Source organism: Sorghum bicolor, chromosome 1 (assembly GCF_000003195.3).
Source record: "Sorghum bicolor cultivar BTx623 chromosome 1, Sorghum_bicolor_NCBIv3, whole genome shotgun sequence".
Classification (NCBI taxonomy): Eukaryota; Viridiplantae; Streptophyta; class Magnoliopsida; order Poales; family Poaceae; genus Sorghum; species Sorghum bicolor.
In genome coordinates, this window is record NC_012870.2 from 74506804 (window position 1) to 74523229 (window position 16426).

General features: G+C 40.2%; 1 protein-coding gene and 1 long non-coding RNA gene across 2 annotated transcripts; both read left to right on the forward strand.

Annotated features, from left to right (window-relative positions):
- Nucleotides 1007-1485, forward strand: LOC110433341. The gene is made up of 2 exons (XR_002450735.1): nt 1007-1229; nt 1305-1485. It is a non-coding gene; the product is annotated as an uncharacterized LOC110433341 (long non-coding RNA).
- Nucleotides 7365-11569, forward strand: LOC110432775 (inositol-3-phosphate synthase). Its single transcript, XM_021453593.1, has 10 exons — nt 7365-7925; nt 8479-8547; nt 8697-8832; nt 9262-9509; nt 9959-10185; nt 10269-10384; nt 10486-10662; nt 10758-10946; nt 11034-11096; nt 11182-11569. The coding sequence occupies exons 1-10, from the start codon at nt 7738-7740 to the stop codon at nt 11299-11301; spliced, it is 1533 nt and encodes a 510-aa protein (XP_021309268.1). The 5' UTR covers nt 7365-7737; the 3' UTR covers nt 11302-11569.

The window sequence follows — 16426 nt, forward strand, 5'->3', positions numbered from 1 at the left end:
TGTAGGTCTCATATAGTAAAAGCGTCACATATTCAAATCTTTCGTTCTTCAACAGCGACCGCAAAAACAGAGAACCCAAACCTGTCGCGCAGCTCTGGCTGCTCGCTGTGAGCTCCGATGACGACGGCCATCGGGACTGGGACCACCACCTAGTCTCGACGAGGAAGTCCTCGGGCAGCACGTCCACGCCGCGGTCACAAACCACGAGGCCGGTTGCTAGCAGCTCCAGCCACAACATGATCGGGAGCCGAAGCTGACGTAAAGGATAGAACTGCCCCCCTAGGCGTCCAGCCATGACATGCACTTGAAGTCCTCCTCCCACACGCGGGGTTGAGCTGTGGGAGGAGGCCTAGCCAATCAAATACTACATAGACATTGTTTAGTTCACTATAAAAATCAAAAACTTTTCAAAAATTTTCGTTACATCGAATCTTATGCGTGGAGTATTAAATATAGATAAAAATTATTTACACAATTTACCTGTAATTTACAAGATGAATATTTTAAACCTAGTAAATCTATGGTTGGATAATAATTACCAAATATAAATAAAAGTGCTATAGTGTTAAAATTCAAAAACTTTTTAGATCTAAACAAGTCCATAGTTATGTCGGACTAATTCTTCTAGGCAAAAAAAAAGAAAGAGTTATTTGTTAATAGTTTTGGTGGCATTCTGTGAACTTATTTCCTGAAATTGTTTTCGCGAAGACTCTTTAATTGCACATATAGCCGAGAGACACATGACTTTGATTAATATCCTTTTTGCAAAACATAATATATAGAGAGAGAGAGAGAAAAGGAAAAGAAAAAGTCATCTACCCGGAGAGATGAGTTACAATCTGCATGAACCATACAACCAAATAAGATTGAAAATTCCTGCACTTCGTGTCACATACAACCAAATAAGATTGAAAATTCCTGCACTTTGGCTAGCCACCAGTTCGTGACTCCGGCGAAAGCACATGAATGCGAAACCCCAAGAAAACAAACAAGCGGGAGAGGGGGGGAAAAACAGGCAAAAGTGGGCGAGACAGAGAGAGGCCACCAGTAGCCGGTTAATTTGCGGCCAGGCGGCACCTGCTGCGGTGCTGCCTGCCTACGATTGGCCGAAGGGCGAAGAAGGCTGAAGATGCAGAGGCAGAACTGCATGGAACGGTGCGGTTTGATCGCATTTGCCCACGAATGTGTGAGAATTTTGCCAGTCGCTATCCGCAGTCCATCAATGTTAGGTGAGAGACCTTTTCCACTTTTTTTTTTAATCTTGCGGTCTGATCGCGTTTGTCCATCTATTTTTACTGGCTCAGACGATCGGAGCTCGGTGATAGAAGATCGGCAAGGTCTAGAGTTCAACAGGCCGTCAGAAGCTACTACTCCAAATCGAAGTGTACATTTGGTTCCTACTAGGATCGAATTCCCCAATTTTGCGTATTAATTTTACTTATTTCGACGTCATAGTATGAATTAATGAACTCAAGTACTCACCTCGACTCCTCACGTTCCATCGTTTGCTGTCACGCACACTCACTCGAATAAAATTACTCTTGTAACACATTGGATGGATCGGATATTTCAAAAAAAAAAGATTTGACAGTCAACACATATATCTTGGTTATCGATATGATGGATATATTGTTTGCTATAAAAAAAAGTACCAATGTTCCTTCTTCAAATTAGTCCAAAAAAAATATGAGCATGCGTACGTACAACTTAAACCTATGTGCATGGAAGAGACAAAGGCAACCGAAAACAATGCGGTCAACTCCATTAAAACAACGAGATCATGCTTATTTATAAACAAATAATTTGTCAAGAAATAAACTATTTCGCTGGGATTTGTGTATATTTGGCAGATCTTAGTGTTTGCCTGGCAAACTCAAGCTCTAGAAAATCCATAGATATTTGTGGTTCTAGAAATTCGTATATTTAGATTCTCGTCGATGATTTGTTTGTTTACGATTTTGTTGTAAATATATGAATCACTTTAATTTAGACCATAAAAACTACATACTGAACGATTCTCGAAAGCTAGAGTTGTGCTTAACACATTCCCTCTGCTACCAACAATGGCGAAGTTGAAAATGGACAGAGTATACTTGTCTTATTCCTGCATAAATTAAACTTTTGCTATAGAGAGTACTCCTACATGTACGATAGAACTATAGTTAAAATCACTATTTTTTTTAATGTTTGAGGGTGTATTTGTACCCCCTCGCTATAATTAGCCTTTGGCTACAAGATCGTTATCAGCTGAGCTATGTTTAGCTTCATGGCTTGCGTTCCTCTTTAGTCTCTTGGTCCGCAAGTGCGATAAAAATCAAGATTTTACATACATACTCTTATAGTATATCGAAATGGTACGGTTAACCAATCAACATCCAGATTTTCAGATTCATCCTTATGTACAGTGCTAAGGTAGTTCCAAGCCTATAAACTAGAATGATTTCTATAACAATTAATTAAGGTACCAACTAAATAAAATAATACGTGGTACTAAAATTAAGAAATATAAAAGAAAAATGTTTCTTATACAAGGAATTATGCCTATATGATAATAACCAAAAAGAAAAAAATATGATAGGTGAGTGGTAGAAGAGAGAAGATAGGTCATTGGACAAGAATAAATGCTTTTAAGAAACCATCATCGAGAATATAACTTTTTTTATATAATGTCTATATGACTTGTTAAATGTGAGACCTATTCAGATGTCATCGTTGCTGGCTGCTGCTGAAAGCTATGACTACAACGTTTCTCTGTAGCAACAGTGCAGCGGCGTAAAAAACAATTGTAGCAAACACTTCATAAAAACCATCTAACTTTAAATTGGAACTGCTATTAATGAAATAATTTATTGGCTATTAAATAATCGCAACCAAGTTGACCCAACCATAATGAATTACTCTATTTTTCTGATAAAAGAGTGTAATTCTTCAATTCTTCAGAAGTCAAATAAATCAATTTAAGTAAATTTATATAAAAAAATATGTTTACGATACTAAATAAATATCATTATTTCCTCCATCCCCGAAAGAATACAACTTTAGAACAACATCATGTTTCGTATACCAAATTTGACCAATTATAGATAAAAAAATAATAAATACTTATAATATCAAATAAACACCATTAGATTAATTCTAAAAATATTTTTAATAATATTATTTATAAATTTAGTGAAATTTAAGAGAGTTCGAGGTGTTGTAAAACCTGCATTATTTTTTGACAGTGAAAGCGTAGAAAATACCGCGCCGCTACGTACTACGATTCGCAATCAGGGATCAGTGTCGTGCTGTTCCAGAATTTGCACGTAAGGACAAGAACCTTTACATGCAAGGACAAAACCCTTACATGCAAGGACAAATAACTCCCGCGGGGCCCGCCGTGCTGAGGCAAGCCACATGGCACGCTGCCCATCACGAGCCCAGCCAGGGACGGCGTTGCGCGCTGCGCGCCTGACACCGCAGCACATGCCCGCCGCCCGTGGGCAGCGCCCAGGCGACTCGTGGTGCCAGGCTGCTCTCCGCTCTCTCGGCGGCTTTGGAGTCAGTGCCACAGCCGCGGCGGGGTCCATGGACCGCTCCTAGGGGCCAGGACGAAGCTGCACCGCACGCACACCCGTGACGGCGTGAGGCGGGCGTTCCAGGAGCTTCCGCCACGCTCGAGAGCGCGCGGGACCCACGCCCACCACGTGACGGCCGCGGGGGACCTCCACGCAGCCAAAAGCCCCCCCCAAAAAGGCCCGCTTGCTGGGTGGGCTCGACGAGCTAGCGATTCTCAGCCACGGGCACGCAGGCGCTCTTGCGCTCTGCCCCTCGCGCTTCCATGAAATTCTGGACCTTTACGTCCATCTCACCAACCGATGTAGCTACAGCCTACACGTACTACAGTGCCGACTGATGATCGTCGTCGTCTTTTCCTCTCCCTTTTTCCACCCATCCTATTCCTACCACACACACAACATCTATCCCAGGTCTCGGCAGCATCTAGTCCTCTCGGCTCTCGCACTCTACCAGAGAGATGTTCTTTTATTTTAATTTAACTTTATTAGACAAGTCGTCAAACAAATTAAAATCAATAGGTCTGTTTAAGGTCTTGTTTAGATACACCCCAAAACCTAAAACTTTACAAGATTCTCCGTCACATCGAATCTTACGACACATACATGAAGTATTAAATATAGATAAAAAGAATAACTAATTGCACAGTTTATCTGTAAATCACGAGACAAATCTTTTAAGCCTAGTTACTCCATAATTAGACAATGTTTATCAAATAAAAACGAAAATGCTACAGTGTCAAAATCCAAAAACTTTTTGCATCTAAACAAGGCCTAAATAGATTAACAGCTAGCTGACGAGTAAAGTTTTGCTATATTAGCTTCCTTTTAGCTAGTGCAAAGGCATAAATGCGAGCGAATAACTAAACTGTATGTTTTTTATAAACTCACATTGTCCACTTTCTAAATTGACAAATAAATAAATAAAGCTTAGAGAAAAAAAAAGAAAAAAAAAGAAAAATACTAAACTTATTTATTTCATTTAGTGTTCCATTTCACAACTTAAAATAGAATTTTTGGGGTGCAACTTGCAGTTTGAAGATTTATTTAACGATCACATCACGAGTTTCAATATTATATATGGGACTCAAACTCCATATATACTGTGCCTACACGTATTGGGGAGGGTAGAAAATTTATCGATGATCATATCATTCTAATTTGTTTTCGGACTAGACCATGTAATATATTACCTGGAGACTTAACTCATACAGACACGGAAGAGATTGGGAGATCATGTATATATACATTTCAATTTATTATATCATAGAACTAGATTTCGCGTCGACGGTTGTGAGCAATGAAGCATCAAGAAATCTTTCACTCTTTAAAACTAGAGACATATTAGTTTCCTTACACAACCATTATTACTAATATGACGTGGTTTTAAATAAGAAATATCTACATGTAGATTTTAACCTTTAGCTTCTTCTAATATATTGCGAGATGCTACCAAACTACTGATGTATTGTATCAGATCTTTAAAATATGAACGTGTTAATATATAAGACTTTTATTTAATATAAGGAATTGAATATTGAAATTAACTAACTATTTACTATTTTCATCCTAGAAATAATGCAATTGTATTGGCTAACACAAACTCTAGAAAATGATATCAACTTTGACTCTAAATATGCATCGTACCATTTTATAAATTTGATCAAACTTCAGATAATAACTTGACCTCAAACAGGAGAATTGAAATTTGTCCTCGAAATATAACATTCTCCATACCGCAGCGCATACAACTTCTGTTATTTCTCCTTTTCATTTACTTGGCTGCGCACGTCTCCCCTCCTTCTATTTTAATCGTTGGCACTTGTTTTAGATTTTTTTTATTTCTAACCTTTTTTTAAAACAATTTTCAAATTTAACAACTCAATTTTTTTATTATTAAATCTAACCCTTTTGGTCGCGCCACCATGTACGGTGCAACTCTTGTACTGTGTCACGCCATACATGGTGGCGCGGCAGAATGTGGCGCGTGATCGGATGGTTGACGTGGCAGAGTCTATCGCGCCACAGGCCATGGCACGGCACTGCCGCGTCACAGATCTTGGCGCGGCAGAGGCGCCATCGGCTGGCTCTGTACGCTGCTGTGTGCTTTTGATGAGTGTGTTGGGTGTCCCAAAATAATTGTCATTTATGTTTTTCGAGAAATAAATTAGATTAAAATATATATTATAATATATTAATATTTATAATATATAATTAGTATTATTAGAAAAATCTTTAAATATACTTTTCTAACAAATTTATTTGAATATACAAATATTGTACGTATTTTATATAAATCAATTTAAACTTTTGGTGCAGAAAAAATAACAGTTAACTTATGATGGAGCCGTATTTCAAACATGTTGGAGGCAGCCTGTGGTAGTCGCGCGTGCGCGCGCTCTCTCTCTCTCTGATTTGTGTGTAAATAACTTTGACTTAATTTATAAAAATTATATGTAATACTTTTAATTCTAAATAAACTAATTTGAAAACTAGATTTAAAGATATTTCTAATAATACTAATTTTATATTATAAATATTAATATTGTCTAATATATATTCAATCAAATTATTTGTAAAACAAAAAACGAAAAAGACGTTTAAAGACGAAGTGAGAAGCAGACTAGTACCGCGTGGCGCGTAGTATGCGGTATGCCTGTGCAGGTACTGTGCGTGCAGCAGTCAGCCTGTGCCTGCCTGCTCAGTAGCCGCAGTGTGCATCAGCTATAGCCTATGCTGTGCCGCTTCTGAATATTTGTCATTTTCGATTCTTAAAAAGTAATTTCGATTAAATATATATCAAAATTTTAATATTTATAAAACAAATTAGTATTGTTGATAGATATTTAAATTTAGTTTTTATAAGGTTATTTAAAGTTAAAAATATTATATTTTGATTTGATTTATAAAAATATGTATAATATTTGTAATTTTTAATAAATTAGATTTAAAAATGTATTTAACAATACTAATTTTGTATTATGAATATTAAAAGATTTTAATATATATTTAGTCATTATCTTTCTAGAAGCAAAAATGATACTGTAAACATTTAGGGATGAAAGAGCACAGCATAGGGTGTGGGGCACAGTAATGTGCCCATGTAGAGTGGGGGGTGCAGCACTGTAACGCGTGCTGCTGCTGCCGTCGGCGCCTGTTTGTGTTTCGTCCATAAATATTTATCGTTTTTTGTTTCTTAAAAAATAATTTTGATTAAATATATATATAAATATTAATATTTATAATACAAAATTAGTATTGTTAGATAGATATTTAAATTTAGTTTTTTAATAAATTTATTAGAGTTAGAAATATTATATATATTTTTGATAAATCAAGTTAAAGTTATTTGCACATAAAATATGGCGACCAACGTTTAGGGAGCGGCACGAGGGCCAATGCAGCACTGCTACTTCCTTGGAAGTTTTTTTTCCTAGTACAAGTTTAACTAGATTTATAAAAAATATGTATAAATATTTTTCAAGATTTTTTAAAATTATTTATCACATCGAATCTTTAGACATATGCATTAAGTATTAAATATAGACGAAAATAAAAATTAATTATACAATTTGGTAGAAATTTATGAGACGAATCTTTTAAACCTAGTTAGTCTATGGTTGGACAATAATTACCACAAATAAACGAAAGCCCTTGAAAAGCTAAACATGGCCTAAAACAGGAAAAGAGGAAGGATGAATGTGCAAACTCACGCATTACAGAGGAGGATTTTCCATCGGTTCCTCCGTCTTCCTCCCGAACCCAAAACCTCCATCCGACGGCTCGCCATCTTCTTCCTATCGCTCATTTCCACAGCCCACAGGCCGCCGCCGGCCGACGCCATCCCATTTCGCTTCCTTCCTCTGCCTGCGGCGCAGCAAAAGTTCCGGGCCTTCCGGCAATCCCCCGTCGTCCGGCGGCTCAAATCGTATCGTATCTGACGCGGCTACGACGTCGCTCCTCCTCCGATCCGGTGGGGTCCGTTTCTCTTTCAAGTGGGGCCGTGAAAAGCCAGCTAGTCGCGGGCCGCCTCGTGGCAGTGACCGTCGAACCCTCTATAAATCCCCCTCCCCGGACACCTTCTCCGATCACACAACCCAGCAGCAGCAGCAGCAGCAGCAGCCCTCCTTCAACCTCTTCTCTCGCTCGCTTGGCATTCCATTCGAGGGGGAGGAAAGGCAAGATGTTCATCGAGAGCTTCCGCGTCGAGAGCCCCCACGTGCGGTACGGCCCGACGGAGATCGAGTCGGAGTACCGGTACGACACGACGGAGCTGGTGCACGAGGGCAAGGACGGCGCCTCCCGCTGGGTCGTCCGCCCCAAGTCCGTCAAGTACAACTTCCGGACCAGCACCGCCGTCCCCAAACTCGGGTGCGTACGGACGGCAGTCCCCTCCTCCCTCCCTGCCTCTCTCTCCTCCGTCCTCCGTCCTCCGTCGTCGAGATCAACCTGTCGCCGTTCCTTTCTCTACTAGTAAATCCTAATGGAATCTTACTGCTTTAGCTGAAGACGACCCGTCATAATCGTTGACAGTTACGCACACAGTACTTTGCCTATCCGGACGCGTCGAATCGGCTCGATTTGAGATTGGATCCGATGGTGCCCTGCACGTTCCGGTTTCCATTTTCGTTCATCCCTCGCTTACTGTTCAACCATTACACAAAATCGTCCTTTTCCTGAACTTCGTCTTTTGCTAGTCCTGCGAGATCCAATCCGAGTCCAGCAGGGACGATGAGGACCAGACAAAAACTCATCACCTAGTATTTACTCCGTACTAGAATTACTAGCAAGTGTGCATGCGAAGCCATCTTCCATCCTGTACCCCCTTTTGTTTCGTTCCTGTTGCTAAGCATGTTGCCTACGGTGTCTACCACTATTTTGTCTGACGGATGATGATGCTGACTTTTCGGCTCTGGTGGTGCAGGGTGATGCTTGTGGGGTGGGGAGGCAACAACGGGTCCACGCTGACAGCTGGGGTCATTGCCAACAGGGAGTAAGTGCTTAATTTGTCCCATATTGCTTCCCGTTCCTGTGGAGTGTGGAGTATTGTCGTCCATATTTTTTCATTCTGTGGCCTAAGAGTGACCAGAAGACTGTCAAAAAAAAAAAAGAGTGACCTGAATCTGTTGGTGGTTGTTTCAGGGGGATCTCATGGGCGACCAAGGACAAGGTGCAGCAAGCCAACTACTTCGGCTCCCTCACCCAGGCCTCCACCATCAGAGTTGGCAGCTACAACGGGGAGGAGATCTATGCGCCATTCAAGAGCCTCCTGCCCATGGTAATCTATTATAGACTTAGCTTCTACTTTTCTTTTACCGAAACCAAACATACATACATGCAGAACAAGGCATATTCCGTAAGGTGCTAGTTGATGTTATAAAATGAACCTGTCTTTCAGGCCAGTGGTCTCAAGTAAACGGAATGTTAATCATTGCTTTGAAAAAAAAATAAAGGTTCTAATTTTCTGAAATGAATGTTACACTTAGCATAACGAAAAAGGCAAAGTATACTGTCAGAAAGGTGCTGAAACAGTAGACTCGGTCTGCCATGTTGTGATCCTACTTGCAAGCCAAAAGGTTCGCTGAAAGGTTCCAGCATCTTTGGATTACACCCGTGCAGTACTGACGGCGGTGCTAACTGGTTGCAGGTTCGCAAACTTTGTGGTCTTCTTTTCATGACCAAGTTGAAATGTTGAACTGATTTTCAGGTGAACCCAGACGACCTTGTGTTCGGAGGCTGGGACATCAGCAACATGAACCTGGCTGATTCCATGACCAGGGCCAAGGTGCTGGACATTGACCTGCAGAAGCAGCTCAGGCCCTACATGGAGTCCATGGTGCCACTTCCCGGCATCTATGACCCAGACTTCATCGCCGCTAACCAGGGCTCTCGCGCCAACAATGTCATCAAGGGTACCAAGAAAGAACAGGTGGAGCAGATCATCAAGGATATCAGGTATATTGATATGGATGCTAACATGCCTTGGTGCAATCAAAGAAGTGCACTCAGTGCAACCTAAACAAAGAAATACAAATACTACTGTGCATTAACTACATATGCATACATATCATAACATATTGTTTCACTGGTGCATTTAGAAGTCTATACTATTTTTTGACGGTCAAGTCTATACTATTTAGACAATTTGACATTGTGTATACAGCAACCACTCAAACTTCCATGAGCACTCCACAAAGAACTGAAACTACTGACTCGACAAAGAACTGAAACTACTGACTCCACAAAGAACTGAAACTACTGAAAGCTTACGCAACTATTCATAGTTAATGATGTATTTTGGTGTGCATGGTTTGAGGATCTAGATTAACATAGTTGAAGAAACATGGTTCACTAGTATAAGTAATCCATTGTAGAAGCTATGGCTTATGTAGCTAATGAAACAGGGAATTTAAGGAGAAGAACAAAGTGGACAAGATAGTTGTGCTGTGGACTGCAAACACTGAAAGGTACAGCAATGTATGCACTGGTCTCAACGACACAATGGAGAATCTGCTGGCGTCTGTGGACAAGAACGAGGCAGAGATCTCGCCATCAACACTATATGCCATTGCCTGTGTCATGGAGGGGGTGCCGTTCATTAATGGGAGCCCTCAGAACACCTTTGTGCCAGGTGGGTGGTTTGGGGTGTGTGCAAAGTTTTATAGTGTCGCATTTCTGTTCCAAGGCTTATTAACAATTGTTGCATGTTTGTAGGGCTGATTGATCTTGCTATTAAGAACAACTGCTTGATTGGTGGTGACGACTTCAAGAGTGGACAGACCAAGATGAAATCTGTCTTGGTTGATTTCCTTGTTGGTGCTGGAATAAAGGTACAAATTATCAACCAACGAAACTTAATATCTCTTCTATTAAGATGAAGTGTATTTGGCAAACCTCGTACTTACAATAATTCTTCTATATGTCCATGCAGCCCACCTCAATTGTGAGCTACAACCACCTTGGAAACAACGATGGCATGAACCTGTCTGCCCCTCAAACATTCAGATCCAAGGAGATCTCCAAGAGCAATGTGGTGGATGACATGGTCTCAAGTAATGCTATCCTCTATGAGCCTGGCGAGCATCCTGATCATGTTGTTGTCATCAAGGTCTGTCAGCTAATCTTTCACCTTGTTAAAAGTTGACACATGCAACAATTAAAAGGTAGATTTATATTGAAACTTGCCACTCTTTTTTGTTGCAGTATGTGCCGTATGTGGGAGACAGTAAGAGGGCTATGGACGAGTACACCTCCGAGATCTTCATGGGTGGCAAGAACACCATCGTGCTGCACAACACCTGTGAGGACTCACTCCTCGCCGCACCTATCATCCTTGATCTGGTGCTCCTGGCTGAGCTCAGCACCAGGATCCAGCTAAAAGCTGAGGGAGAGGTAAGAGCCCCACCATATGAATAACCCAAAGCACGCTAGGTGATTCAGCACTTTAGCACCATCTAATGTCTCTCTTATAATATGCAGGACAAGTTCCACTCCTTCCACCCGGTGGCCACCATCCTGAGCTACCTCACCAAGGCACCCCTGGTAATCCTTTGCTCCTGCATTCCGGCATTTGCACAGCATTTTGCTCCAATCCAGCCACTAATCTCTTTCAAAACCTGAACAACAGGTTCCCCCTGGCACACCGGTGGTGAACGCTTTGGCAAAGCAGAGGGCGATGCTGGAGAACATCATGAGGGCCTGCGTTGGCCTGGCCCCAGAGAACAACATGATCCTGGAGTACAAGTGAGCGAAGTGGCGTGGCCTATATGCAGGAGGCTGCTGGAAGGGAACTAGAATGGCGAGATTAGCTGTGGGATTGTATTGGCTTCTCGTGTTTTCTTTTGCGTTCTTTCCTGGTCATTGCTGTTACGCTTGTGTATTTGTCGGACCCGTAACTATCAGGGCTCTGCTATTAGCGGCACGAAGCCTGTAATAGTATCAGGTATCGTATGATAATTTGATGGAGGGTGCTAGTTTCCCTCGGCATTCCTAGTGTTCATTGCAAGTTTCCTCGACGCCTGTTCGGATTTTAAATGTTATATCACTACTAAAATGGTGGAGTTCTCCTAGTGTTTTTAGTTAGTAATAAAACACTACCACTAGTCAAAACACTAAGAATTTCTCATTAGAAGGCATTTATTAGGGAAAGTTCATACTAAATTTTGAATACTAAAACACTAGAAGAACCCCACATCACTAGAAGAAATTATAAAATCTGGTTGTGTATGCTGTGCAACCCTTAGAGCCAGTGGCGGAGCGTGGAGGGAAACAAGCAGGGCTAAAAAAAACTTTTCAATGCAATCATAATCGGTAGCAGCAATATGATGAAGTACTTTTCATGAGCTGAGGTTTGTCTCTACGAGGATCCACCAGTGCTTGGAGCATCTCTGAGAATTTTGAAAACTCACAGAGAAGCAATGCTGTCCAAAAACTGCTCTCCAACAACTTCAACACACCGTCGAAGTGATGCCAAAAACATTTCATTTCTCCAAGGGCCACCTTCCGCATTCCCATATTTGCCGCTGCCTTCAGGTCCGGCCAAGCATCCAAGCAATTCCGCATGCAATGCATTTTGTTCTGCAAAGGTATTTCCATGCTATGAACTTTGGTGGCTTATTTATTTGTACCAGCTTTGACTCACTGGTAGTTTTGTATACAATTATATTCCTGAAATGTGGCAATTTCCTTTTTTTTTTTGGCATTTTTTGTATTCCTCGCCTGCCGTCTAAGCCGCGCCCGTTGCGATGATGATTGTTGGGATCATTTTTTCGTGTTTGTTCAATCAATAATCTTATGAAGAGCTTTGCTTGCACTAGTATCATTTTTTTTAATAAAGGATAAAACAATATCCGGCCTCTACATCTAAGGATGTATACAGCCAATTATTACAATGTTTGGGATTAGAAAGGAGTAAAAGCAAACCATGGTCTGAGACATTGACCAGGACTCTAAAGTAAACAATAAATATGTTTCCATCCTTTATTAGAAATCTCTAAAACAATAGTCTTTAATCTTTTGTTTATCGAAGATAGAATGTCCTTGGTTTGCTCATCACGCTGCAGTGGGACCCAAAAGCGAAGCCAATACGCTCTTCTGAAAATAACCCGTATAAAAGAGATAGTTTTGAGATTGTTAAAAATAACATCATTCCGGCAGCGCTAGATGGCCTAGCACATGGCAACAACCCCCACCCAGATCACATCTCTAAGTTTCTTATTCTGATTACGAAGCCAAGTACCAAACATATGGTTAATAGATCTAGGTAGAGAAAATTACACAAAGGCACCGTACATGCTATTTATGGTTGCACAATTATCGTTGTCAAGCCAGATTATACAGAGAAGCATTAAACCAATGAGCATATTACCACACGAAAAGACTTCAGAAGAAAACGTATAATGCTAAATACTGTGTTGCGTAGGTGTTTAAGGCATTATCTTTGGAAACACGTATGGAACTGCATATCTATATGTCAGTATGTCACTCTGTAAAATTTGCTTGATGTTTTTTTTTTTTTTTGAAAAATACAGATGTTGATGACAAGGTAAAACGATGGTGATTCAGAGCTCATGTCTTCCCAGAACTTCAGGATCTGCTTAGCATGCTAAACTGAGCATGTAAAACACATGGTGTGGCACAAGCTTTTACTGTAATCATATTGAGCAAGGCACAGGGGCAGATCAGCATGTTGTTACCACTTCGGAGAATTGCTTCGGAGCTCAAAATTTCTAGGTTTCTTAAACAGAAAAAAAAAAATCTGCATAGTAGAAGCAGAAAGACTAAGGTATTTAAAAATGACATTTCCTTGGGTTACTAAAGACCTTGGAGTAATCTTTGGTTGCCGTTGGCATCACCGAAGGGATTATCATTTCTTATAGACTAATACTGTCATACTATATCTAGCAAGAACTTGATTCCAGTCTTTTTGGTGTATTAATCCATAATATCTTCATATGATCAGGGCATCATGTCTTCACTCTTCACCACATGTTCGGCTTACACCAGATTAAATTCGAAAAATACTTCTAAGAGTATTGTGTTAAATAATTTCTATGCTCTAAGATATTTATTACATTTTTTTATTATAGCTTTGTTCATTTGAAATTAGCTATCAATATATCCCTTAGCTATGTGATTAGATCAAAGGCCCCACCCAGCTTTATTAGAAAGCGTAAGAAGACCCCGATCCTCACTGGGGTTACCAGTTTTACCGATATAGCTTAGAAGAGAAAAAAAGGCTCTACTAATCCATCACACACACCTCTAAGAACTATGTCACAGATTTCATAAAAAAAAAAGAACTATGTCACAGAGAGATACCAGATTTAAGCTTGCAGCAAAAGCTCTTCAACTTTAAACCGCAGAAAGGGAAACAACTTCTACTTAAGAACACAAAACTCCTAAAAGAAAGATCAGGCCATGATTCAGTTTGTCGATGATTTGTTCCGCCACAACCTTGGATTTGGGCTTCAACAGCGGCTTCCAAGCTTTTACCAGCATCAGCGTCTTAAGAATGATTGTTGTCGGAGGCTGCCAACACTACCCTCCCATTGAACACGACATCATTCCTTGTCTTCCAAAGAGTCCATAGCGCTCCTGCACAGACAAAGAAAGTTACACTCCTCTGCACACCCTTCAGGCTTCCAAGCACATCTACAAGCAAAGTCACAAAACTGCTTGGGGACTGAGGCCACCCAAGCACGCAGTGAAGGTTCATACGTAGGATGCAATGGGGCACTGAAAGAGGATGTGATATAAGGTTTAAGCTCCCACAGCTCTTGCAATTGGGTGAGCCTGACCACTTTTTCTTAGACAACTGGACTCCATATTGTATATGGTACGTCATGATAAGCCATCCACATGAATATCTGAACTTTTAACAGCGCTCTACAATTACAAAGTTCCTTGAGATGAACACTCTGAACCCCTCTAAACATCAACAGTCTATACAGAGAGCGAGCTGTAAATTTTCCAGAGTTCTCCAATTCCCAAAACACCTCATCTCTACCTGGTATTAACTGAATCTCCTCTAACAGACTCTGCAGTCCTGACTCTGCAGTCTTGACCATCTAAGGATCTTCTAAGATTTAAAAGCCAATGTTCTCTTGTCCACACTTCAGCAACAGATATGTCAAGCTTTGTGCAGATTTAGAAAAGCTGCCAGAACTCAATCTGTAAAGAGGTGCCCCTAAAGAGGTGCCCCTATTCAGTGATCTAACCAGAATCTTGACTGACGGCCACTCTTCACTCTAATGCCCCTGCCCATCTGGTACTTATCTCTAAGGTCAAGCAAACTTCTCCATTAGCTGTCATTAGTTTTTGTATTCATATCATTATAGTATTTAGTAAATATTTTATGAACAAAACTATAATAGTTAACACCTAAATTAAGAGGGAGACACTTGGCAAAATATTGCATCAACCTTGGATAGGCCATCAAGGATATATCATGAAAATCCTGACATGTATTTGGGCAAGTACATGTAAAAAGGCAAAAATAACATAACGTCACTATTTCTATGCAGATTATGTACCAAAGTAATACTTATAAGTCATCAGTTTATTTGAAAGGAACTAACCAATTATAGTTGCAAAACTAAAAGGTAGATATCCGGTCTTTAAAACAAATGGAATAGGTATCAATGTCGTCACACTATCTTCGGCCTTGTTTTTGGTTTTCGGAACTGTAGCAATTTCGTTTTTATTTGACAAACATTGTCCAATCATAGAGTAACTAGGCTTAAAAGATTCATCTCGTGATTTACAGGTAAATTGTGCAATTAGTTTTTATTTTCATCTATATTTAGTGCCTCATGCATATGTCGTAAGATTTGATGTGACAGATAATCTTGAAAAATTTTTGGTTTTTAGAGGAAACTAAACAAGGTCTTCTATGGAGATACAAAGCTGAACCTGTGACATGCTTCCCGAGAGAGAGAGAGAGTAGTATTCTAGTATGAGCAGAGGCAGAGCTAGCCATTTCGATTAAGGGGAGCCGGACAAATATAATGACATATCTAGATATGATAGATATATATACCTAAATAAATTTTTCAACATTTTTTATGCTTTTACATATGTAGTTAGTATTTATAAAGAAAAATCATAAAATTATTATTAAAAATAGCTAATTTGATGTATTGTTATATTATAAAATGAATATTTATAGGTGTATGCAAAAAATGTGCTGTGGGGGGGGGGGGATATGAGTTCTAACAAGTGAAGATGATTTGAATCTATATCAATGGGAAATTAAAAAGGCCCGAACAAGCACATATATAGGTGAGAGTGAGATTTATCTGTTACCTCTCTCATGAGATATTTGTTGCAGTCTACACCTCTTTTTTTTTAAAATTTATTCCACGTCAAATTGCAATCAAGGCTAGGCATTTCAGATTCTTTTAATTTCCAATGTGACTACAGAATTTCATCTCCTTTTTTTTCATTGGAGAACACATACAATGACATTTGATACAACGGGTCACCGCATTTATTTTTTTTTTGAGACCACGCCGAGGCGCGTTCATCGCATGTTTATCACAATTATGTTTGTACTATTGCCATGTTTACCTCACAAGGGCAATGCTTGAAGCCTTAGCGTGAGAGGACCCTAGCGGCTGACTGGTCTCAGCAAAAAGTGATCCTCGCATCAGATTGCAGCTCCGAGTTCGAGGTTGAGCTACTAGCTACGCGGTGCTAAAGTTCATTGTAGATGAGACGGTGCAGGAAGGTAGGCGGCTACCGGAGTGGAAAGTTATCCACAAGAAGGGAGTGTGTAATAGAGCAGCTCACGAACTCACACAGCTAGCGAAGAGAACAAAGCATTCAGCTGTTTGGTGCTTTAGTTCTCCGGTCTGTGTGGAGCATATTAT

Bases quoted from the DNA above. Each gene is read 5' to 3' on its own strand.
- LOC110432775 (XM_021453593.1), top strand. From the start codon at position 7,738: ATGTTCATCGAGAGCTTCCGCGTCGAGAGCCCCCACGTGCGGTACGGC. The intron at 8,548-8,696 runs GTAAGTGCTTAA...TGGTTGTTTCAG, and splicing joins GGGGTCATTGCCAACAGGGA to GGGGATCTCATGGGCGACCA. The intron at 11,097-11,181 runs GTAATCCTTTGC...CCTGAACAACAG, and splicing joins ACCTCACCAAGGCACCCCTG to GTTCCCCCTGGCACACCGGT.